Here is a 24,436-nt window from a genome sequence, read left to right on the forward strand (position 1 = left end):
GAGAGTGTGAGGCAGCTCCAGGGTGGGAAATCAGCAAGGATATGCACCCTGGGCCTGTGGAAGGGTTACAGGTAAAGCGCCACCTCCCCTATGCTGAACTTCCACCCCAGGTACTAAGAGTCTTATTAAATGGGGTGTTAGTACACCCGACCTGTACTCAGGCGCCCCGGTGGTCTAGTGGGGGTACCTGCTCGGTGACAGTGTCCACACCAGTACTGCGACCCGTCTCCCTAGGTTGCGGACGGAATGCGATTTAATGGCAGGGGACCCTCTTACCTCCTCCCCGTAGCAGCCACGCGAACAGTCAGCGATGTGTGCCTAAGCCGGGACGTCTCCGCCGCAAGTATTCAGGAACTGAGCCGCGGGAGTATGGGACGCCGCTTGGGAGGTGATGGAGCTGCAGCGCTGAAGTGTCACCCTGACATACAGCACTGACAGCCCAGAGAAGAAATCTTCTTAGAAAAGCTTTTTCAGGGCTGCCCAGTGCAGCCCCCGTTAAGTGACCTGCTGCTGCTGGCACCAACTCGAAACTGAGCCCTCAGTGCCTGGAGTCAGGGATATAAAGGAGGCCCCAATGCATCCTGGGACAGCCTAAAGCTTTAGCCTGTTGGTGCCTCTGGATCAAGAGCCACTCTACACCTCAATGTTATAAATATATCTCTATCTATCTATCTATATATATATCTATATATATATATCTATATATATATATCTATATATATATATCTATATATATATATATATATATATATATATATATATATATATATATGTTTTGCATTTAATATTGAGGGGAAGGGAGTGACCATTTAAAAAAAATAGTTACAGGTTAATCCCAAACACTTTTGAAAAACCCACTAATGCAGAGTTGTCCAAACTCTGCTCTTACAATCCATGTTGTAAGGATATCCATGCTTAGGTCTTGATGGTTAAATCAAATTCACTGAGGTACTGATTAAGGACCCTGTGCTAAAACAGGGACATCCTCAGAACCTGGACTGTAAGGGCGGAGTTTGGGAAACTCTGCCATAATGTCTTTGGTGGCATTAACTAATTCTGTAAATGCAGAATATACTTGTACACCTAAAGTGTAAATTTAGAAAATATGTACCCAGATAGAAGTACAAAGAGGCCTTTGTGAGAAAGGTCAGCATCACCAGGTTACAAGACTAATTGGAGCAATATCAGTTATTGTTCTAGTGTTACTGCCAGTAGTGCAACACTGTAACGTGGAGTTACAACCGTTGAAGGAGACCTAGACTTTACTGAAGCCAGGCTCAGCGTCTATGTCAGAACACCTGTATCGCCCAGGACTAAGCAACTATACAATTATAAACATTTATTTCATTTTGAATCTAATATGTACCATTATTGGCACATTATAACTGTGTCCTGTTGTGGCTCATACAACCTGCATATATGTGGCCTATATCTATAAAAACAATTGATCAATGACTAGAGCTTACCATTATGAAATACGGTGGCATTGTTTTCAAATAGTTATCAAAGGACTGTCGCCACTTCAGACTGGGCTTTAGTTTGTGCAACTTGAATAAGTCATCTGTAAAAGGAATGTAAGTCATAATAGCAGTGTGAAATGAAAAACAGATACTGAAAATGGATATAGGTCTTGTAACTTCAGTAATGTCCTAAACAGGACCTATACTACAAAATAATGTATGGCATACTTGTCAGGGAACAGATACACCAGCTGCCATACAGCTTAATACCTAGGAGGCTGCAGCAGAAGACATTGGCCTAGAAGACAACCTTAGTAAAAAAATAAAAATAAAAATCAATGAATACTCCTGCCATTTGTTCGCGTACCGTGGAGCCTTTGCTGGTGACTAGAATAATATATACTTTCAATCAACTTTCCAAACTGTGACCACATTCATATGTCTTGTTGTTAAATGCAGTTTACTCTATATAACACCATTTATACCCCTTTCACACCGCATCTTTAACCCGGTAAATTGCCGATTTTTAAGACTTCCAAAACGGTTCTAGTTGCTGTGTGAAAGGGCCACCTTGAATTTACAGTTTTCAAAATACCGGTATTTTGAAACGGTTAAAAAGCAGGGTCCTACACGGTTGAAACCCGTTTCATTGTGCAATGTGAAAGGCTCAGAAACAGTATTTCCAAGCCACAGAAGGTGATAGGCTGTCTCCATGCGTGATGTCACCAGGCAGAAGCAGGAAATAAACTGGAGGAAACACATGAGAGTGAAGGGAGCGTTTTATTATACAGAATACAGTTTAAAATGGCAAATTGGAGTGATGAGGTGGTTAGGGAGCTGCTTAGGATGAGAGGGGATGAAGAAATATGTAGACAAATCACTGGGACAGTGAAGGATGCAGTAATCTACAAAAACATGGTAAAGATGCTGGAATCTGCTGGGTTCCATCATACAACTAGCCAAATTATTAATAATTAATTAATAAATAATTAATTAATAATGTGTGGGCCAGAAAAGTCCATTTATAATGACAACCACTGTTTTCTATGCGTGAAACGGGTTCAGTGTGAAAGGTACCAAAACGGTAATGAAATGGTAATATACTGGTTACAACATGCGATGTAATGTGAAGGGGGTTTAACTGCTCAGACCCGTTTTAAGAACAGTTTTAAAAGCAGGGTTTGCGATGTGAAAGCAGCATTAGATATAGCAGTGCACAACATTTATCAGCTAAACAGACAGCTAATTAGCAGCAAAGTACACAGCTGAGGGCAAAGTCCAAGGCCATGGCCGCTAACTTCAGCTTTACTGTGTTGGCAAATGAAAAATGTAGACTTATTCTCCCTATTAAGTATACTGCAGGCAGGTGTGGCCATGCAAGTACTTTACCAAGTATACAATGACTGCGTCATTTTGAGAAATAAGAGATAGTAGATCGTTGCTTGAACACTTACCAAGCAAAGGAAGTAATACCGGATAGTTGTATGGCATAACAAAGAGGTTCACACAGGTAAGAGTGGTGCTGGCCTTTAAATACCCAAATGGTTGGCCCATCTCACTGTACTTTCCACTACTGCTCACAAAAACCTGCAACAGAAAATATCATATATAAATATAAATAAAACTCCTGCAAGTCTAAACCCAAATCTCTTGGGTTACACCCGCAAGCCATGGATCTGGATCGCTAGCACTGTAGTTAAACCTTCTCATGGGCAAATTCCAAAATTAATCTCCTACCCAGACTGCTCTACACCCCCAGTCAAGATACAGAGGTCTACATTAACTGAAATGCACAGACCGTTTTACAATTTGTCTGGAGACATAACCACAGTGTGGCTTTCAAAGTGCCACCTTCATTGGTGGTGGGACCCCAGTCGTTGCACCCCTTTGGCCACTGAACAAGATATTTGAAATTCCAACTATTATCGTCTTTGCTTATGTTCAAGGGGCCTATTTTTAAGCTCTTTGGCCCAGTAATTAATGTGGATGCAGACGTTTCTGCATTATTTAAGTATATATTTACAATGTCAAAACCACATTCCCATACAATGTAATGTAATGAAGTGATCCTGCTTACCTCTATGGAACTGTGTGCTGTCGCTGAACGCAATGCTCATTGCGAATACATTGCACTACACATGCACAATAGTAATTCTGTTTTCACTGGCATATGATTTGTGCATTCTACCATATAATTTACCTAGGATTTTTGCTTACTGATCTGTTTTTGTATCACCTTGTATTCCAGTTCTGAAGTCTTTATTAATTGACATCATTTTGTATTATTGGAGTACGTTTGAAACTTAAAATACATTTAAAAACAAATCCAATGCACTGATAAACTATTGCAACTGAACAGTGAAAGCCCAGGGGCAACTAAATACAGCAGTTCTTCCATTAATTGCTCACATAACCTTCATAGCTTTCCTATTCAATTACATCCCCACATTTTATTTCTTCACTTTCACATCCTCCTGACTCCGGTTCATCATTGCTGTGTGACCATATCATGCAGCCCACCAAGAATCCTTGCAATCTGGTGGGCAATTACGCAATAGACAGCTCCGATCCTTGTGTATCAATGCCTATTTCCCTATATATTATAAGCTTGCAAACAGGGCAGGGCCCTCCTATTTCTGGGTCTGTTTGCTAATACCCAGTTTTGTTTTATCACTGATTCCAATTGAAAAACACAAAGGAATTTACTGCACTTTATAAAAAAAACTGTTAATAAATAAAATAAATAATAAATAAGTGTCAGCTGTGAGGACGTGCAAGTGAGAAGAATTCTTATAAGCCACTTATAATTGATCCCAGTTATTTTTCCAACCCTGAATAAAAAGGTATCTGAAGCTGGTTACAAAGTGGCAAAATCTTTAGAGAGACATTTGTTAAAAATGTCTCAACATACATTGACTCCTATCCTCCTAGACTTTCTCTCACAGTAGCAGAAAGGTTACCTTTATATGACCACTTGAATAAACACCAACTACAGAGTCCTGCAGATGGCTGGGGGACAGTATAGATTCAAAACTTGACAACACTGCGTAGTCACTGAAGTGTCTCATCTGATTGGACAAACTGTAGCAGCCATCCAAGCAAGTGACTGCTTCAGTGCCAAAGACACTTTTTGGGGTTCTATTACATTTAGGTCTACAAACATTAATGCACGTTGGAATAAACTTATTTCATAGATTAAAAATAAATAAATAAACATGCAATTATACAAGGTGGAGCACACGTGTAATATACTGGTGCTAAAAACATCAGGGAGAAGGATTAGGTCACCAACACAAACAACATTAATAAAATATTTTATTTTTGCTTAGTAGTTAAAAGGTCTCTGGTTTTAATAACGAAATAACAAAAACAGTTTGGAGGACAGGAATTAGATCTATTGCAATCATCCAAAACGGGAAATTAATTTGCCCTTAGAAAGGTTAAGAAAACATTTATTTTTCCATATTTTTTGTGATTCATAAATCACTGCAGTCCATCACACAGCTGACTTTCCTAGATGACATACTCCTGCGGCTAGTGAGCAGATCGGTAACTGGCAAGTCTGCTAGAAATAAACGCCAGTGTTTACATGCAATTAGGATCCTGGTCAGAACACATCTGTTTTACGGGTGGCATTCAATTCCCGGTTGTCGGAATCCGGTATTCAGCATACCGGCGCTGGGATACAGACAACTAATTTCCCTCTTGGGGTGTCCACGACACCCCTGGAGGGAGAATAAATAGCGTGGCCACCGTGACCGCAGCATGGCGAGCGCAAGAGACTCATTTGCGCTCGCCCTGCTGCCGGCATTCTGGCGGTTGGGATCCCGACGCCGGTATGCTGGGCGCCAGGATCCCGACAGCTGGGCAAGCGTAGTAGACCCGTTTTACAGATAATTTGTTGGTATGTATAGCCAGATATCGGCAACATATGTCCTGGAAACCAATATATATATATATATATATACTTGTATATAGTTATTGCTTAAATAAGGGTTATGTTGTGGTTGCATCAGGGTTGATCTGATGCTCCGTTGTTGTTCATACTGTTAACTGGGTAAGTTTATCACAAGTTATACGGTGTGATTGGTTTGACTGGTATGAGTCTTGCCCTGGATTCCAAAATCCTTTCCTTGTACTGTCAGCTCTTCCGGGCACAGTTTCTCTAACTGAGGTCTGGAGGAGGGACATAGAGGGAGGAGCCAGAGCACACCAGTATCCAAATTCTTTCTTAAAGTGCCCTGTCTCCTGCGGAGCCCGTCTATTCCCCATGGTCCTTACGGAGTCCCCAGCATCCACTACGGACTACGAGAAATAGATTTACCGGTAAGTAAAATCTTATTTAAGCAATAACTATATACAAGTATTGCAGAAGAAGTCCGCACTTGGGACGGGCGCCCAGCATCCACTACGGACTACGAGAAATAGATTTACCGGTAAGTAAAATCTTAATTTCTCTAACGTCCTAGTGGATGCTGGGGACTCCGTAAGGACCATGGTGATTATACCAAAGCTCCCAAACGGGCAGGAGAGTGCAGATGACTCTGCAGCACCGAATGAGCAAACACAAGGTCCTCCTCAGCCAGGGTATCAAACTTGTAAAACTTTGCAAAATTGTTCGAACCTGACCAAGTAGCTGCTCGGCAAAGCTGTAATGCCGAAACCCCTCGGGCAGCCGCCCAAGAAGAGCCCACCTTCCTTGTGGAGTGGGCTTTTACTGATTTTGGAAGCGGCAATCCAGCCGCAGAATGAGCCTGCTGAATCGTGTTACAGATCCAGCGAGCAATAGTTTGCTTTGAAGCAGGAGCACCCAGCTTGTTGGATGCATACAGGATAAACAGCGACTCAGTTTTCCTGACTCTAGCCGTTCTGGCTACATAAACCTTCAAAGCCCTGACCACATCTAGTAACTCGGAATCCTCCAAGTCACGAGTAGCCACAGGCACCACAATAGGTTGGTTCATATGAAAAGATGACATCACTTTTAGCAGAAATTGTGGACGGGTCCGCAATTCTGCCCTGTCCATATGGAAAACCAGATAGGGGCTTTTATGTGACAAAGCCGCTAATTCTGACACACGCCTAGCTGAAGCCAAGGCTAATAGCATGACCACCTTCCACGTGAGAAATTTTAACTCCACGGTCTTGAGTGGCTCAAACCAGTGTGACTTCAGGAAACTCAACACCACGTTAAGATTTCAAGGTGCCACTGGAGGCACAAAAGGGGGCTGAATATGCAGCACTCCCTTTACAAACGTCTGAACTTCAGGAAGAGAAGCCAGTTCTTTTTGAAAGAAAATGGATAGGGCCGAAATCTGGACCTTAATGGAACCCAATTTCAGGCCCAAAGTCACTCCCGACTGTAGGAAGTGAAGGAAACGGCCCAGCTGGAATTTCTCCGTAGGGGCATTCCTGGCCTCACACCAAGCAACATATTTTCGCCATATACGGTGATAATGTTTAGCCGTCACGTCCTTCCTAGCCTTTATCAGCGTAGGAATAACCTCATCCGGAATGCCTTTTTCTGCTAGGATCCGGCGTTCAACCGCCATGCCGTCAAACGCAGCCGCGGTAAGTCTTGGAACAGACAGGGCTCCTGCTGCAACAAGTCCTGTCTTAGAGGCAGAGGCCATGGGTCCACTGTGAGCATTTCTTGCAGATCTGGATACCAAGTCCTTCTTGGTCAAACCGGAACAATGAGTATTGTTCTCACTCCTCTTTTTCTTATGATTCTCAGCACCTTGGGTATGAGAGGAAGAGGAGGAAATACATAAACCGACTGGAACACCCACGGTGTCACTAGTGCCTCTACAGCTATCGCCTGAGGGTCTCTTGACCTGGCGCAATACCTCTGTAGCTTTCTGTTGAGGCGGGATGCCATCATGTCCACCTGTGGCAGTTCCCACCAACTTGCAATCTGCGTGAAGACTTCTTGATGAAGTCCCCACTCTCCCGGGTGGAGGTCGTGCCTGCTGAGGAAGTCTGCTTCCCAGCTGTCCACTCCCGGAATGAACACTGCTGACAGTGCTCTTACGTGATTCTCCGCCCAGCGAAGAATTTTGGTGGCTTCCGCCATCGCCACCCTGCTCCTTGTGCCGCCTTGGCGGTTTACATGAGCCACTGCGGTGATGTTGTCTGACTGAATCAGCACCGATTGGTCGCGAAGCAGGGTCTTTGCTTGACTTAGGGCGTTGTATATGGCCCTTAGTTCCAGGATATTGATGTGAAGGCAAGTCTCCTGACTTGACCACAAACCTTGGAAATTTCTTCCCTGTGTGACTGCCCCCCACCCTCGGAGGCTTGCATCCGTGGTCACCAGGACCCAGTCCTGAATGCCGAATCTGCGGCCTTCGAGAAGGTGAGCACTCTGCAGCCACCACAGGAGAGACACCCTGGCCCTGGGGGATAGGGTGATCAGCCGATGCATCTGAAGATGTGATCCGGACCACTTGTCCAACAGATCCCATTGAAAGGTCCTCGCATGGAACCTGCCAAAGGGAATGGCCTCGTATGATGCCACCATCTTTCCCAGGACTCGCGTGCAGTGATGCACCGACACCTGTTTTGGTTTTAATAGGTCTCTGACCAGTGTCATGAGCTCCTGAGCCTTCTCCATCGGGAGATAAACCCTCTTCTGGTCTGTGTCCAGAATCATGCCCAGGAAGGGCAGACGAGTCGTAGGAATCAACTGCGACTTTGGAATATTCAAAATCCAGCCGTGCTGTTGTAACACTTCCCGAGAGCGTGCTACGCTGATCAGCAACTGCTCTCTGGACCTCGCCTTTATGAGGAGATCGTCCAAGTATTGGATAATTGTTACCCCTTGCTTTCGCACCATCATTTCCGCCATTACCTTGGTAAAAATTCTCGGTGCCGTGGAGAGACCAAACGGCAACGTCTGGAATTGGTAATGACAATCCTGTACCACAAATCTGAGGTACGCCTGATGAGGTGGATAAATGGGGACATGACAGTATGCATCCTTTATGTCCAGAGACACCATAAAATCCCTCCCTTCCAGGCTTGCGATGACCGCTCTGAGCGATTCCATCTTGAACTTGAACCTTTTCAGGTATATGTTCAGGGACTTTAAATTCAATATGGGTCTGACCGAACCGTCCGGTTTCGGAACCACAAACATGGTCGACAGGGTGTCCTTTCCTTGTTGAAGGAGGGGAACCTTGACCACCACCTGCTGAAGATACAATTTGTGAATTGCAGCTAACACAATTTCCCTCTCTAAGGGGGAAGCTGGCAGGGCCGATTTGAGGTATCGGTGAGGGGGCATCTCCTCGAATTCCAGCTTGTATCCCTGAGACACAATCTCTATTGGGATCCGGACTGAAAGTCAACAGTAACTAGGTCGACAATGTCTAGGTCGACCACTATTGGTCGACAGTAACTAGGTCGACAGGGTCTTTAGGTCGACATGTTCTAGGTCGACAGGTCAAAAGGTCGACATGAGTTTTTCACAATTGTTTTCTTTTTTTGAACCTTTTCATACTTAACGATCCACGTGGACTACGATTGGAACGGTAATCTGTGCCGAGCGAAGCGAAGGCACGATGCCCGAAGCATGGCGAGCGAAGCGAGCCATGCGAGGGGACGCGGTGCACTAATTGGGGTTCCCGGTCACTCTACGAAGAAAACACCAAAATAACATTAAAAACTCATGTCGACCTTTTGACCTAGAACATATCGACCTAAAGACCCTGTCGACCTAGACACCCTGTCGACCTAGTTACTGTCGACCAATAGTGGTCGACCTAGACATTGTCGACCTAGTTACTGTCGACTTTCAATACCACACCTATCTCTATTACCCAGGGATCCACCTGGGAGTGAACCCACTCGTGGCTGAATTTCGGAGACACGCCCCCACCAGGCCTAGCTCCGCCTGTGGAGCCCCAGCGTCATGCGGTGGATTTAGTAGAAGCCGGGGAGGACTTCTGTTCCTGGTAACTAGCTGTGTTGTGCAGCTTCTTTCCTCTACCCTTGCCTTTGGCAAGAAAGGACGCACCTCGGACTTTCTTGCCTTTTTGTGAACGAAAGTACTGCATTTGGTAATACGGTGCTTTCTTAGGTTGTGAGGGAACATATGGCAAAAAATTTGACTTTCCAGCAGTAGCTGTGGAGACCAGGTCCGAGAGACCCTCCCCAAACAATTATTCACCCTTGTTAGGTAAAAACCTCCATGTGTCTTTTTGAGTCGGCATCGCCTGTCCATTGCCGAGTCCACAGGACCCTTCTGGCAGATATCGACATTGCATTTATTCTAGAGCCCAGTAGGCTAATGTCTCTTTGAGCATCTCTCATATATAGGACAGCGTCTTTTATATGCCCCAGGGTCATTAATATAGTATCCTTGTCTAAGGTATCCAGTTCCTCAGATAAGGTATCCGTCCATGCTGCTACAGCACTACACACCCAGGCCGACGCAATTGCCGGCCTTAGTAAGGTACCTGAATGTGTATAAATGGACTTCAGGGTACCCTCTTGCTTTCTATCCGCAGCATCTTTTAGGGTGGCCGTATCCTGTGACGGCAGGGCTGCCCTCTTGGATAAGCGTGTTAGAGCTTTACCCACCCTAGGGGAGGATTCCCAGCGTAACCTGTCCGTTGGCGGGAAAGGATACGCCATAAGCATCCGTTTGGAAATCTGCAGTTTCTTATCTGGAGATTCCCAAGCCTTTTCACATAACTCATTTAGCTCATGTGAAGGGGGAAAGGTCACCTCCTGCCTTTTTCCCCCATACATATGAACCCTCTTATAACGTATAGCTTTAGCCAATTTAGGCTGTAACTTTGCATCATCATAGCCGACACTGGAGTCAGACTCCGTGTCGGTGTCTGTGTCAACAATTTGGGATAGTGGGCGCTTCTGAGACCCTGACGGCCTCGGCGACATAGGATCAGGCATGGGCTGAGACCCTGACTGTCCTAAGGTTTCAACTTTATCCAACCTTTTATTCAAGGAATTAACATTATCATTTAAAACCTTCCACATATCCATCCAATCAGGTGTCGGCGCCGTCGGCGGCGACCCCACATTCATTTGCTCCAGCTCTGCTTCCACATAGCCTTCCTCGTCAAACATGTCGACACAAGCGTACCGACACACCACACACACATACAGGGGATGCTCTTTTTGAAGACCGTTCCCCCACAAGGTCCTTTGGAGAGACAGAGAGAGAGTATGCCAGCACACACCCCAGCGCTATATGACCCAGGACTCACACAGTAACTTAGTGTTAACCCAGTAGCTGCTGTATATAAAGCTTTTTGCGCCTAATTTATATGCCCCCCCCTCTCTTTTTGCCCTCTTTCTACCGTGTTTCTGCAGGGGAGATCCTGGGGAGCTTCTTCTCAGCGGAATTGTGGAGAGAAAATGGCGCTGGTGAGTGCTGAGGAAGAAGCCCCGCCCCCTCAGCGGCAGGCTTCTGTCCCGCGTTTGTGTGTAAAATAATGGCGGGGGCTCATGCATATATACAGTGCCCAACTGTATATATGCTAATTTTTCCAAGAGGATCCTTATTGCTGCCCAGGGCGCCCCCCCCTGCGCCCTGCACCCTACAGTGACCGGAGTGTGTGGGTTTAATGTGGGAGCAATGGCGCACAGCTGCAGTGCTGTGCGCTACCTCAGTTTGAAGACTGGAGTATTCTGCTGCCGCTTTTGAAGTCTTCTTGCTTCTGTCACCGGCTTCTGTCTTCCGGCTCTGCGAGGGGGACGGCGGCGCGGCTCCGGGATCGGACGACAAAGGGTGAGATCCTGTGTACGATCCCTCTGGAGCTAATGGTGTCCAGTAGCCTAAGAAGCAGGACCTATCTTCAGTGAGTAGGGCTGCTTCTCTCCCCTCAGTCCCACGCTGCAGAGAGTCTGTTGCCAGCAGATCTCTCTGAAAATAAAAAAACCTAACAAAATACTTTCTTATAGCAAGCTCAGGAGAGCTCACTAAGTAGCACCCAGCTCGTCTGGGCACAGATTCAAACTGAGGTCTGGAGGAGGGACATAGAGGGAGGAGCCAGAGCACACCAGTATCCAAATTCTATCTTAAAGTGCCCTGTCTCCTGCGGAGCCCGCCTATTCCCCATGGTCCTTACGGAGTCCCCAGCATCCACTAGGACGTTAGAGAAAATAGAAATAAAACTGGTTCTTATAAAACAGGGATTAACTGATATACATCAAGGGCCACATGTTCAACCCTTCAACCTTCAAAAGGGGCCGCTCAATACCCTTCATTTCAAGAATGAATAAACAGCCAGGAAAGTACCATGGCACTCCCACATCACTCACCCATAAAAATTCCACCACATATCAGTCAGACTTTCCACTTGCTACAAAATAGCCCCACAGGCACGAACACCTCCCACTTGCCACAAAATACATTCACCTGCACTCAGACCGCCACAAGCCATCAGCTCTCACAAGTACTCCAAATGTCACCTACATGCCCATCACACCTTTTATAGCCAGTTCTAATAGCACTGCGATCTGTCCTCTCTGTGTTGTGCAGAGGGGGTCACATGACAAGGACGCTGCTCCCGTTCAGCATTATTATATAATAAAACACAGGCTACATGCAATTAGAGCAGACAGCTGTTGCAGGTGAAGTGTCATCGGGCTGTCTATTCCCTAACACGGTTACTTGATAATATGAAAAATACAAAGAAGATATTATAAGTATTTATAACTTTGGAGTATACTTGAGTATGACAGGTGAGGCCCTGCCTCCTCTGTCTACACTGTCCGCACATCTCTGATCAGAACCCACCAAATTTCCAGCAGTAAATACGGCCCTCATATATTCATATATATTCATATATGTGTGTGTAAATCTGGCTTTGGCACTAGCCAGTGCCTCCCCAGCCATTTATCTCACTGAATGTCACTGTCTCACTATTATAAAACCTCTAACAGGGTGTAAGCTGCACTTTTGGTGCTCATTTGTGAGTTAATAGCAGTGAAGGAAGTTTCAGTTAATCATGCTGTAGCTATTATATACTCATGTACAGAAGGCCAACAGAAGATACTCCAAGCATTTTAGGGACATGTCAAGTTAAAGTGAAGTAAGAATAATACATAACTGGTTTACCTGCTGGCATTACATGATAGGCAGGTTACCAGTCCACCTCCAAGTGACTGACCACTATGGGAGTCTGTAATTGCCTATACCCCCACATAAAGGATTACTCAGGCAATTATTAAGGAGTAGTACATAGAACCATAATATGCCTGAAAATTTTATGAAATGCACCAACAAGCCTCATATGCTGGTGCAGATTCCTAGAAACAATACTTCCAAAATAAAGAAGAAACATACAATAAAACAGGGTTTCATTCCATATATCTTGCTAGTGTAGGTCATCAGGTGCTTGAAATTAACCAAAGTTTAATACTTCTGACCAACTTTAGTCTTCTTGCTCTCTCAGCATAGCAAGTCCAACCTTCCCCTATAATTTAGACAACCATCACCCTCCGAGACGGAATGCGGAACTAACCTGCCAGCAGGTGTGAGGAGACTTTCGTTCCAAAATATATTGGGTTAGCGGAGAAGGTTCAAGCTCATATTTGTCAAACGGTAGCTTATCAATGACCATTGGTTCGCAGTCTACACAAGAGAACCTCACCACAGGATGTGCAGTGCGAGGAGGCTGGGATAGGAGGAGGAAAGAAGACAGCGAGTAAGACATTACATGTGGGAAGACCGAAATTATCTCAATACGACTACAAACTATTTGGGGAGATTTAAATATTAAACTTATAGTCACATTCTAAAGCAATTACAGTAACTATTTCAAAGCGTAAAGCAGTATTTTTGATTAACTACTACACCAGGGGTGTCAAAGACAAGGCCCGCGGGCCAAATCCGGCCCGCCAGACCTCCTCTGATGGCCCGCGGTGCCGCCGCCATGAAACCCCCTTCTCCCGAGTGCCCAGCTCGGGGGGGGGGGGGCGGGGTTTCGCGGAATGACGCGATTGCGTCGTGACGTCACGGCGCAAACGCGTCATTCAACGAAACCCCGTCGGAGGAGGGAGAAGGGAGCCGCGCAGACGAGGAGGGAGAGGCGGCTGAAGAGCGGCGAGAACCGCTTCAAATGTAAGTCAGCCCCTCTCCCTTCCTCTCTTTCTCTCTCTCTCCCTCCTTCCACCACCTGCCGCAATGTGTAAAATGGGGACCTGTACCTGCCGCTGTGTGTAAAATGGGGACCTGTGCCTGCCACAATGTGTAAAATGGGGACCTGTGCCTGCCACAATGTGTAAAATGGGGACCTGTACCTGCCGCTATGTGTAAAATGGGGACCTGTGCCTGCCACAATGTGTAAAATGGGGACCTGTGCCTGCCACAATGTGTAAAATGGGGACCTGTGCCTGCCACAATGTGTAAAATGGGGACCTGTACCTGCCGCTATGTGTAAAATGGGGACCTGTGCCTGCCACAATGTGTAAAATGGGGACCTGTGCCTGCCACAATGTGTAAAATGGGGACCTGTACCTGCCGCTATGTGTAAAATGGGGACCTGTGCCTGCCACAATGTGTAAAATGGGGACCTGTACCTGCCGCTATGTGTAAAATGGGGACCTGTGCCTGCCACAATGTGTAAAATGGGGACCTGTGCCTGCCACAATGTGTAAAATGGGGACCTGTACCTGCCGCTATGTGTAAAATGGGGACCTGTGCCTGCCACAATGTGTAAAATGGGGACCTGTGCCTGCCACAATGTGTAAAATGGGGACCTGTACCTGCCGCTATGTGTAAAATGGGGACCTGTGCCTGCCACAATGTGTAAAATGGGGACCTGTGCCTGCCACAATGTGTAAAATGGGGACCTGTACCTGCCGCTATGTGTAAAATGGGGACCTGTGCCTGCCACAATGTGTAAAATGGGGACCTGTGCCTGCCACAATGTGTAAAATGGGGACCTGTGCCTGCCACAATGTGTAAAATGGGGACCTGTGCCTGCCACAATGTGTAAAATGGGGACCTGTGCACTATAAAAGGGGGCACATGGCTGGGCACTATAAAAGGGGGCACATGGCTGGGCACTTTAAAAGGGGGCAGATGGCTGGGCACATATAAGGCAGGTGGAGCGGTAAATTTTGGATAGACCTACAGATACAACCGGCCCTTTGATGGGGACCAAACTGCTGATGCGGCCCCCGATGAATTTGAGTTTGACACCCCTGTACTACACCATTAATAGCCAAAATGAAACCTTCTATTGGCTTATTCAGCTACGAGCTAGTCAGAGCAGCCCGCAGCAGCCTAAACTCATTCTGCTTACAATAGCATGTGACAGAAGCTGCGGATGTGGCTTTAAGTTGGAAATCTACTTACTTCACTGTACACTATAACTGGCATCCTGAAAATGCACTTACCAATGTTGGAGAGTTCTGATCAGGCCAAAAGGATTCAGGGATTGGCCAGTGTCCAACAGGAACGCCAGTTTTTGGATTAGGTCGCACGTAGATAAGTTTATGACAGTTATGCCATGCTTGCTGAGCAAATGAATTAATGGACCTGAGGGAATCTGTAACTCCATCTACAGAGATTAAAAAGGCAGAAAAGAAAAAAAAAAAAAAAAGTTTTTTTTTATTATTTTTTTTTAGAAAGTCTCGTTAATTACTGAAAGCAGGCTTTGGATCATAAGGACAGTGGCTTCTTAAGCACAGGATTGCTCTGCAGATAGAGAATTAAGTGTTATAAAGCGGAAAAGCTGCTGCTTCCACTCAGCAATTTGCTGGAAGCTGGCATTAGACTTGCTCATCCACCAATTTGCTTACAACAGTGAAAGGTTTGCAGACTTTATATGGAAGAAAATCAGCTACGCCAATAGGTAACCAGAGAGGGGTACAGGGAGAAATGCGGCAGGCGTGCCTCAACTAGAAAGACACTTTCCTGGGAAATCAGGAATTTGGTCTATAGCCAATGTTTTTCCTAACAAAAATGGCCACTAGGTAGCTGCACTAACTTTATTTAGGTACATTTATTAATATGCGGCAGCTACAATAATGTTTGCTGTGCCAACGTTAAATTTAGTACCATCTGCCAATATAAACAGAACAGCGCTGACTATTGGCCACTGTATGAAACTATATTACCACCAAGCTATAAGATCTTAAGAAGAACATCATACAAAGGAAAGCCATAATTTTACTCATAAAGAGATCAACAACAAACGCATAATTCCACTTATCCACTACAGAAATGGGTAGCGGATAAGTGGAATAGTCTACCATCCGAGGTGGTAGATGCTAAGACAGTAGAGCAATTTAAACATGGTTGGAATAGGCATTAGAAAATTCTTAGAAAGACCTAAGGAACAAATAGGAATGAAGTTACCAAAAGGAAAAAAGAAAGACGCAGACTAGATGGGCCAAGACGTTCTGCTCTGCCATCAAAATCTATGTTTCTAGGATAAGGTTAAGTATAACACCCAATACACTAGCCGTAAGATGTCTGTACCTTCTCCATTAGGAGCTGGGTCAGGGCCAGTCTTCTCAAAGTTGATTACAACTCCGCTCTGAACCTTTTGAACCAGTGATTCTAAACACTGATTTAACATCCTTTGTGTCCGCACGCAATATGAACGACCTAAAAAATAAATAAAAAAAGAGTGAACCTTAAATAGGTTAAACTGACCCATTATTTTTAATATAGCATAACTTTCACCGGATGGTGTCCAGTGGGTGAATAAAGGGTTAACAGGCAAATCCATAAAACCTAAAATAATTGCAAATCATACACCCAGGACGTACAAAATGCACAAACAAATCTGTGCCTCTTACATGAGCTTTTATATCATCTGTGTAATGTAACATAGTGGTAATGGGTAGAGCAAACATCTTACCTCCAGTGACTTCACACATCTGAGTAACAGCAGACTCATCAGAGGGTACACTGCCCAGCTGTTCCGGCTCCACAGAGAATGCGCCTGGAAGGCGAAGTACAAGTGCAAACAACCTCTGGTCCCACCGAAACGGTTCTTTAGTAAGCTCGCTTCCAGGCAACGGTGAGTTTAGAGGAAGATGGAGCTAAAGGTGACAGAGGATTTAAGTTTAATTGACAATGTTTCCTAACAATTGTCCAGTCCACTATCATGTACAAGGATAATTTAGTAATGGATTACAAAGACCAAAAACAATGCCATATAGATTATAGTGAAACATTCACTAACAGACATGAAGGCGCAAGCTCACCTCTTCCTGCACACCTGACGGACATGTAAGCTTGTTGCCGTCTGTAATTGTAATTAAAATGGAAGGCTCCAGAAAGAATGGATTTCTTCCCTTTAAGACAAAGAGCACACAGTTTCATATGAGAAAAAAACATTTAGAAGCACATGTATAGTTTTCTATCAAAGACACCTGAGACATGCAGTCTTCCTGCAACCGTTCAGTAGAGCAGTCACCCATGACCTGCCTGAGAACACCAGTCAAAGGTCAGCACCTGGGGGACACAATGCTCAGCAGCTGTAACATATCCGACTAGTACCATACACAATGTCCAAGACCAGAAACATCAGGCCTAAAGCAGCCCAGTACACATGGTAACACCGGACAGTGCCTGCGGCATGAGCAGACAGCCAAATGTTCAATACTGGAGCCACTGTTATATCATTGTATATTTTTATTATATATCCATACTTGTTTTATTACTAAATCTCTTTTGCACATAATACTTCACAAGATCTACGTCTTTCCTCCATACATATTATTCGCTCTCATTCACGACTGCAGTACTTTCTGGGCTGCACCGACTCTGTGGAATGCCCTCCCATGCACAATAATACTCTCTTCTAGTCTCTAAACCTTCAAGCGTTCCTTGAAAACTCACATCTTCAGGCAAGCTTATCAATTCTGGAACCACCCACATAACCTTCATAAACTTTCTTATCCAATTACATCCCCACATATCTTCACATTTATTCTTTTTCTTCACTTTCCCATCCTCCTGACCCCTGGCCAACATTGCTGAGTGACCATATCATACAGCCCGGTTCCGGTATGAATGGTCGACCACGTTATGGTCGACAGTCATTAGGTCGACCACTATTGGTCGACATTGACATGGTCGACATGGACACATGGTCGACATATGAAAGGTCGACATGAGTTTTTTAACTTTTCTTGGTGTCGTTTTTTTGCGTAAAGTGACTGGGAACCCCAATTAGTGCTCCGCGTCCCCTAGCATGGCTCGCTTCGCTCGCCATGCTTCGGGCATGGTGCCTTCGCTCCGCTACCTCTTCGCTCGGCACACTTTACCGTTCCAATCGTAGTCCATGTGGATCGTAAAGTATGGAAAAGTTCCCCAAAAGAAAAAAAAAGTAAAAAAACTCATGTCGACCTTTTCATGTGTCGACCATGTGTCCATGTCGACCATGTCAATGTCGACCAATAGTGGTCGACCTAATGACTGTCGACCATAACATGGTCGACCATGTGAACGGATACCATACAGCCCACCAAGAACCTAGCAATCTGGTGGACCATTATGCAATAGACAGCACCTATCCTTGTATATCAATGCCTATTTCCCTACATACTGTTAGCTTGTGAGCAGGTCCTTCCTACCTCTATGCCTGTTTGTAATTACCCAGTTTTGTTTTATCACACTTGCTTCCAACTGTAAAGCACAAAGGAATATGCTCCACTATATAAGAAACAGTTACAATATAATGATAAAACAGTCTACTGGTCATGGACCAGCCAGTTGAGTATAAACCGGGTCTTGCTCAACTACATTGTTTTATTCATTGGTTCTAAAAGAGAAACATTTTCCTGCTCAATCATAACACTCCTAATGAATTCTAGTTATACTTATCAGGATTACAATACGTTTTTGCTTAGACCGAGTTCTAGAGCTTCAGGAAGTGTTATAAACCCAAAACAGAAAGTGATATACAGATACGTAAAACACAACTCTAATCTGCATGAAGAAAAAGTAAAATGTCACATTATAACTATAGTCACAGCACATTTTTTTATATTCTATTGTTATACATACCTGTCCATAGTTATCGATTCCAGACACCAACCTATTCAAATTGAGTAAATCAAAAGAGGATCTCAGTGCCTGGCCGAGAGTGCTGAGTCCTGTAGCTTGTAGGTTTTTCAGCTCATTCATAAACGTTGCATGATTCTCCTTCCAGCCAGCCTGCGGATAAATGGACAATTAATATCAAATTACATACTTGAACAAACTTGTAGCACTGATATAGGTATAAACTTCTGGAGATAGGTGTATAAACCAAGTTCTGAGGTCATTGCTTTATTATGAGGAATAATGTTCTCTCTACTGTCAATTATAATGAATATTAGAAATCACATTGGAGATGCAGGACATGTATAAAAGCATTTAATTCCTGAGACAAATAATATTCTCCTAACTTACTGTACAGGATGCATACAGATGTGTCCTTATACACTGTGGCACCACAGTCCCTCTTGGCGCTCTAGGCCCCGCACATCTTTGTAACGCAGCGCACCTTACTCGCTAAAAATTTCTTATTCGCTTAAATAAAACTGGGAGTGATAAAAATATATTACTAGCTTACACTCAGGGGGTCATTCCGAGATGATCGTAGCTGTGCTAAATTTAGCACAGCTACGATCACATTCACACTGACATGCGGGGGGACGCCCAGCACAGGGCTATCTTGCCCCGCATGTCAGTGCCGCCCCCCACCCCGCAGAAGTGCAAAGGCATCGCACAGCGGTGATGCCTTTGCACGTCAAGAGCAGCTTCCGACCAGCGCAGCTTTAGCATGCCGGCAGGGAGCTACTCATCGCTCCCCGGCCCGCAGCGGCTGTGTGTGACGTCACACAGCCGCTGCGGACCGCTTGCGTTGGCCGGACCGCGCCCACAAAACGGCGGCCAAACGCTGCGGTTCCGCCCCCCCCCCCTGCCTGTCAATCAGGCAGAGGCTATTGTAGCGACCAGACACTGGCCGCAGTTCTGACCCAATCGCACCGCTGCGATAAACTGCAGTGTGCGATCGGGTCAGAATTACCCCCTTATTGTTATGCGCGACATTTGTACATCGGTGTGTGGTCTAAATCTGTGTAAAAGGGACTACGATGCAAGAGGCTGCAGCTTTATCGGATGTCAAATTCTGTTGTGCTTGATCGATGACTTTGTATGTGTGTAAAACTAATTCCTGCACGCCCAATATTGCAGCTCAGTGTCTCTAGGGGTGTAGTAGGGTATGCCGGCGGCCGGGCTCCTGGCGGCCAGCATACCGGCGCCGGAATCCCAACCGCCGGCATACAGGCAGCTGGGCGAGCGCAAATGAGCCCCTTGCGGGCTCGTGGACCCCCAAGATGGAGAAAAGGTGTCGGGATTCCGGCGCCGGTATACTGTGCGCCGGGATCCCAACAGCCGACAACCTAAATACCACCCGTCTCTAGTGTATATTTACTAAGGTGCGGGTTTATAGAGGTAGAGATGTTGCCCAGATTGTAGCTATTATCTTCAAGAAGGTGTTCAATAAATGTAATAAGTAAAATCTCATCTCCACTTCTATAAACCAACACCTTAGTATATATGCCAGATAGTGTATTTTCGCTAAGTCTGGTAGGCATATGTAAAGAAAGGCATGGTGCACTATTCCTCTTGGTGCATCTCAGTGGTGACAGGCATTTCGCACTATATGGCATACAGGTGTATGAGGATGCTTGTAAGACACTGTTGCATATTCCCATTATGCTATGCAAGAATTATTAATAGCTAAGAGGAATAAAATAAAACTGAGTTCAATATCTATTATATACACAGAATTAGAAAATACCAATGATAAAGGTAATGTTACACACCATCTCAAGATAATTGAAACCTCTAACTTATACCCCTTTCAGACTGACAGCTATAAACACGGGTTATTGGCACGAGTGCACAAACCCCATGTCCATGTGCGAGCTGAAAGGTGCCAGGGGCAAAATACCGGGTCAAGCGACCCAATATGTCAACCCTGGTACTATGCCGATGTGACCCGGACCCGTTTCCCGTTCACTGCGTGTGCGCGGGCGGCGTTTGGAGATCATGTGATCTCCCACCATCGCGCCCGCCGCTTCACAACCCCAGCAATATGCCGGGTTGCAGAAAATGGCACGCCTGAGGCGGGTCACACCCTGGGAGCTCCCATGTCAGGCTCCCGGTTGCGACCCGCCTCAGGTGGTGTGAAAGGGTTATTATTTGATTCTAATGAGTTGTGTCAATGAAATTGTTAAATATGCAACAAATAGCTACATGAACTATGCATACAGACATCATTCCTGCAGTGTAATATACGTGGGCTGTAGCAGGTGACATTAGCACATTGGATGTATGCATTTCATACACAGACATGTTTGACCCCAATCTTCCCTCACATTTCTATTCTGGCCTGCTCACAGAGCTGCTACAGCTTGTTTTGTTTTGTACCACCAGTCACTATGTCCTACACACTCAAGAAAGAGCTATCGTTGTCATGTTACTAATCACTGTTAGGCATCTTCTACTTTAATGATGTTATAACAACATCCCAGTTGTTCAATGCTGTACGGTGAGTCAGGGTTGTCTCCTTACAGCTATCACTCTCAATTTAGCAATCGTATGCACTTAAAATATTGTATGCATGCTGGAGATTAGCTCAATTGTGGAGTGCAATGAGAGTTTACTGGCGCTATATAAATGTTAATAGTCAAGAACCCATAGGTATTAGAAAGGTGTATATGTACACACACAGAGAATATTATATATATATCTAGCTATTATATACGAGTATATATAAACAAAACAGAGCTTGGAGTGTGGCAAGGTATGTATGATGACACTGGGTGGGTGGACATAGAGAAAAACCAGGTAAAGGGGACATGGATGCAGGTTTAATCCTCGCGGTATAAAAATTAGCCACGGAAATTTACTATGACTAACTTCAGGCAGGTGAAACCAAATCCCTGATAAGCAGCCAATTTTTCCGATATTGCAGCAGTGGAAACACATGGAATCTGAGAAAAGCTGATGATCTATGTATTTTTGTGAGAAAACAGGAAATTTTTTACGCAGAATAAACAATCTATAATTGGATAGCACGATAATGACCACTGTGCAAAAATCACATAAAAGCCAATTTTTTTTCCATACGAAAAATGACAGCGGCTAATTAGAATACCATAACCTCTTCCAAGAGGTAACATAAGTTTGTATAGAACAGACTTGGTCAAATTGATCTGGAAAGACTTGGCCACAAAAATGTTAAGGAGCACAACCAAACAATGCTGTGGACACCATTATAATACTGGCATAAAACAATGCCCATAGCCAAACTGTATTAGCCTGCACACAACAGTCTCATAATACTCTGCATTACTACCATGGCCACAACTCCAGTTGGATTGTGAAATGCCACTTGCAAAGCACTCACCGCTTTAAATGTTATGATTTAGTATATTGTCCCCTAAATCATAGACACTGCCTCAACTGCAGCTCTATTTACCATCAACAGAACATGTAGCATGCAGCACTGCAACAAGAGAGGAAAACAGGCACTGCAGAAGTGTATCATGAAGTAGTAGTATAAATAAAATAAAAAGGATATAGATATATATAGGATTTGGGGCACACTCGTTATCCTGACACACTTATTTGATCTGAGCATTGCAGTATTGAAGTCAACTGTTGTTAAGGACTAGCACAGCATGGATGATGAATAAGACATATGGCTGTTGTAGTATAGTTACTCTCTATATCCACATATAAAATATATATATATATATATATATATATATACACACACATATATATATATATATATATATATATATATATATACATACATACATACATACATATACACACACACACACACACACACACACACACACACTAAAGAAGAAGAAAAAAAATCTGCCATGCAAAGTGCAAGCAGAAGTGACACTTGTACAACACAGGGGGAGCAGACAAGCAGTATGTAATGTTGGCATTTTGCAGTCTTTCACCTTACAGACTCTTTCTTTAGGAAGAACATAATTAAGGCTTCAGAGCAGCAGATGCATACAAAATCTGGGAGCAATGAACTTCCGACATGAGCTGTCCTTGAGAAACCAGACAGGCGGGCCGTACAGTCCCTGTGTGACCCAATACTGTAGCTGCCCATATGAATGCAGAAAGAGTAAGGAATAAGCAACAACAATTCTAAGGCAATATAAACTATTTTTACTGACAATTATTAGTTAAGTATGGGCCTTGATAAACCTAAGACTACCAGGCCTTGACCACTACGATACATTCCAATCTCCCTAACGGCTCGGGACTGTGTTTTCTAGAAAGAAAAAGTTGTTTTTGCTTCCCTGTATGTGGAAGAATTAAAGCAAACGTTTAAAACATCTTTAATGGATACGCATCTTTGCCCACACTGCCCCTAGCAAAGCCTTTCCTTATTTATCTGGCAGCTGGAAGGGTTAATGTAAACAAATGACCCAACAAACAGTAGAAGACTGATGTGAACTCAAGCACTCCATGTACTTTATATTTCATTTGGTCAATTCACCTTTTTTTTTTTTTCAGGACTGCTTAAGAGCAAAAGTTTCTCTATCATTCCCTCAATGCCACTTAAAATTTAATTAGTACCTGCTTTCCTTAGCAATAATTGAACTAAATGGTGTGGGTTATTGGCCAATTTCTTGAGACGGTAACACTCATCTCCTAGAGCATATAAATTACCTCCACTTCTCAAAGTGGTTTAGGTCCTCATTAAAACAGAATGCTGATTAGACGAACACACACCTATGGCAGTTTGGACAGATTGTTTATCAGATAACTGGACATGTATTCAAGAACATACGTAGTTTTTTTAGTGGGGGGGTTTAATCTGCAATTTTTTTAATACAACTTTTAATTTTATGGGCAAATACACCATCAAATATTTCTGATTACTGCAGACCTTGTTTAGATAATCTGCATTTCAGAGGATTGGTGTATATACAGGTTGAGTATCCCATATCCAAATATCCGAAATACGGAATATTCAGAAATACGGACTTTTTTGAGCGAGACTGAGATAGTGAAACTTTTGTTTTCTGATGGCTCAATGTACACAAACTTTGTTTAATACACAAAGTTATTAAAATAAGAATTTACTTACCGATAATTCTATTTCTCGGAGTCCGTAGTGGATGCTGGGGTTCCTGAAAGGACCATGGGGAATAGCGGCTCCGCAGGAGACAGGGCACAAAAAGTAAAGCTTTAGGATCAGGTGGTGTGCACTGGCTCCTCCCCCTATGACCCTCCTCCAAGCCTCAGTTAGGATACTGTGCCCGGACGAGCGTACACAATAAGGAAGGATTTATGAATCCCGGGTAAGACTCATACCAGCCACACCAATCACACTGTACAACCTGTGATCTGAACCCAGTTAACAGTATGATAACAGCGGAGCCTCTGAAAGATGGCTCACAACAATAATAACCCGATTTTTGTAACTATGTACAAGTATTGCAGATAATCCGCACTTGGGATGGGCGCCCAGCATCCACTACGGACTCCGAGAAATAGAATTATCGGTAAGTAAATTCTTATTTTCTCTATCGTCCTAGTGGATGCTGGGGTTCCTGAAAGGACCATGGGGATTATACCAAAGCTCCCAAACGGGCGGGAGAGTGCGGATGACTCTGCAGCACCGAATGAGAGAACTCCAGGTCCTCCTTAGCCAGGTTATCAAATTTGTAGGATTTTACAAACGTGTTTGCCCCTGACTAAATAGCCGCTCGGCAAAGTTGTAAAGCCGAGACCCCTCGGGCAGCCGCCCAAGATGAGCCCACCTTCCTTGTGGAATGGGCATTTACATATTTTGGCTGTGGCAGGCCTGCCACAGAATGTGCAAGCTGAATTGTATTACACATCCAACTAGCAAAAGTCTGCTTAGAAGCAAGAGCACCCAGTTTGTTGGGTGCATACAGGATAACAGCAAGTCAGTTTTCCTGACTCCAGCCGTCCTGGA

General features: G+C 44.4%; 1 protein-coding gene across 2 annotated transcripts in view; it reads right to left on the reverse strand.

Moving 5' to 3' along the window:
- Positions 1-24,436, reverse strand: part of LOC134949087 (integrator complex subunit 6-like) — a 105,090-nt gene that overhangs the window by 26,934 nt on the left and 53,720 nt on the right. For both annotated transcript variants that reach the window (XR_010183097.1, XM_063937456.1), the window contains exons 3-10: positions 18,466-18,615; positions 16,659-16,748; positions 16,310-16,493; positions 15,925-16,053; positions 14,838-15,001; positions 12,959-13,111; positions 2,915-3,047; positions 1,467-1,561 (exon numbers count right to left, since the gene is read on the reverse strand). Coding sequence is in view for 1 of the 2 variants with exons in the window: in XM_063937456.1 (XP_063793526.1) it covers positions 1,467-1,561; positions 2,915-3,047; positions 12,959-13,111; positions 14,838-15,001; positions 15,925-16,053; positions 16,310-16,493; positions 16,659-16,748; positions 18,466-18,615 (1,098 nt within the window). In the remaining variant the exon portion in view is untranslated. The remainder of the gene's footprint in view (positions 1-1,466; positions 1,562-2,914; positions 3,048-12,958; positions 13,112-14,837; positions 15,002-15,924; positions 16,054-16,309; positions 16,494-16,658; positions 16,749-18,465; positions 18,616-24,436) is intronic.

The sequence above is a fragment of the Pseudophryne corroboree genome, chromosome 8, assembly GCF_028390025.1.
Source record: "Pseudophryne corroboree isolate aPseCor3 chromosome 8, aPseCor3.hap2, whole genome shotgun sequence".
In the NCBI taxonomy this organism is placed as follows: domain Eukaryota; kingdom Metazoa; phylum Chordata; class Amphibia; order Anura; family Myobatrachidae; genus Pseudophryne; species Pseudophryne corroboree.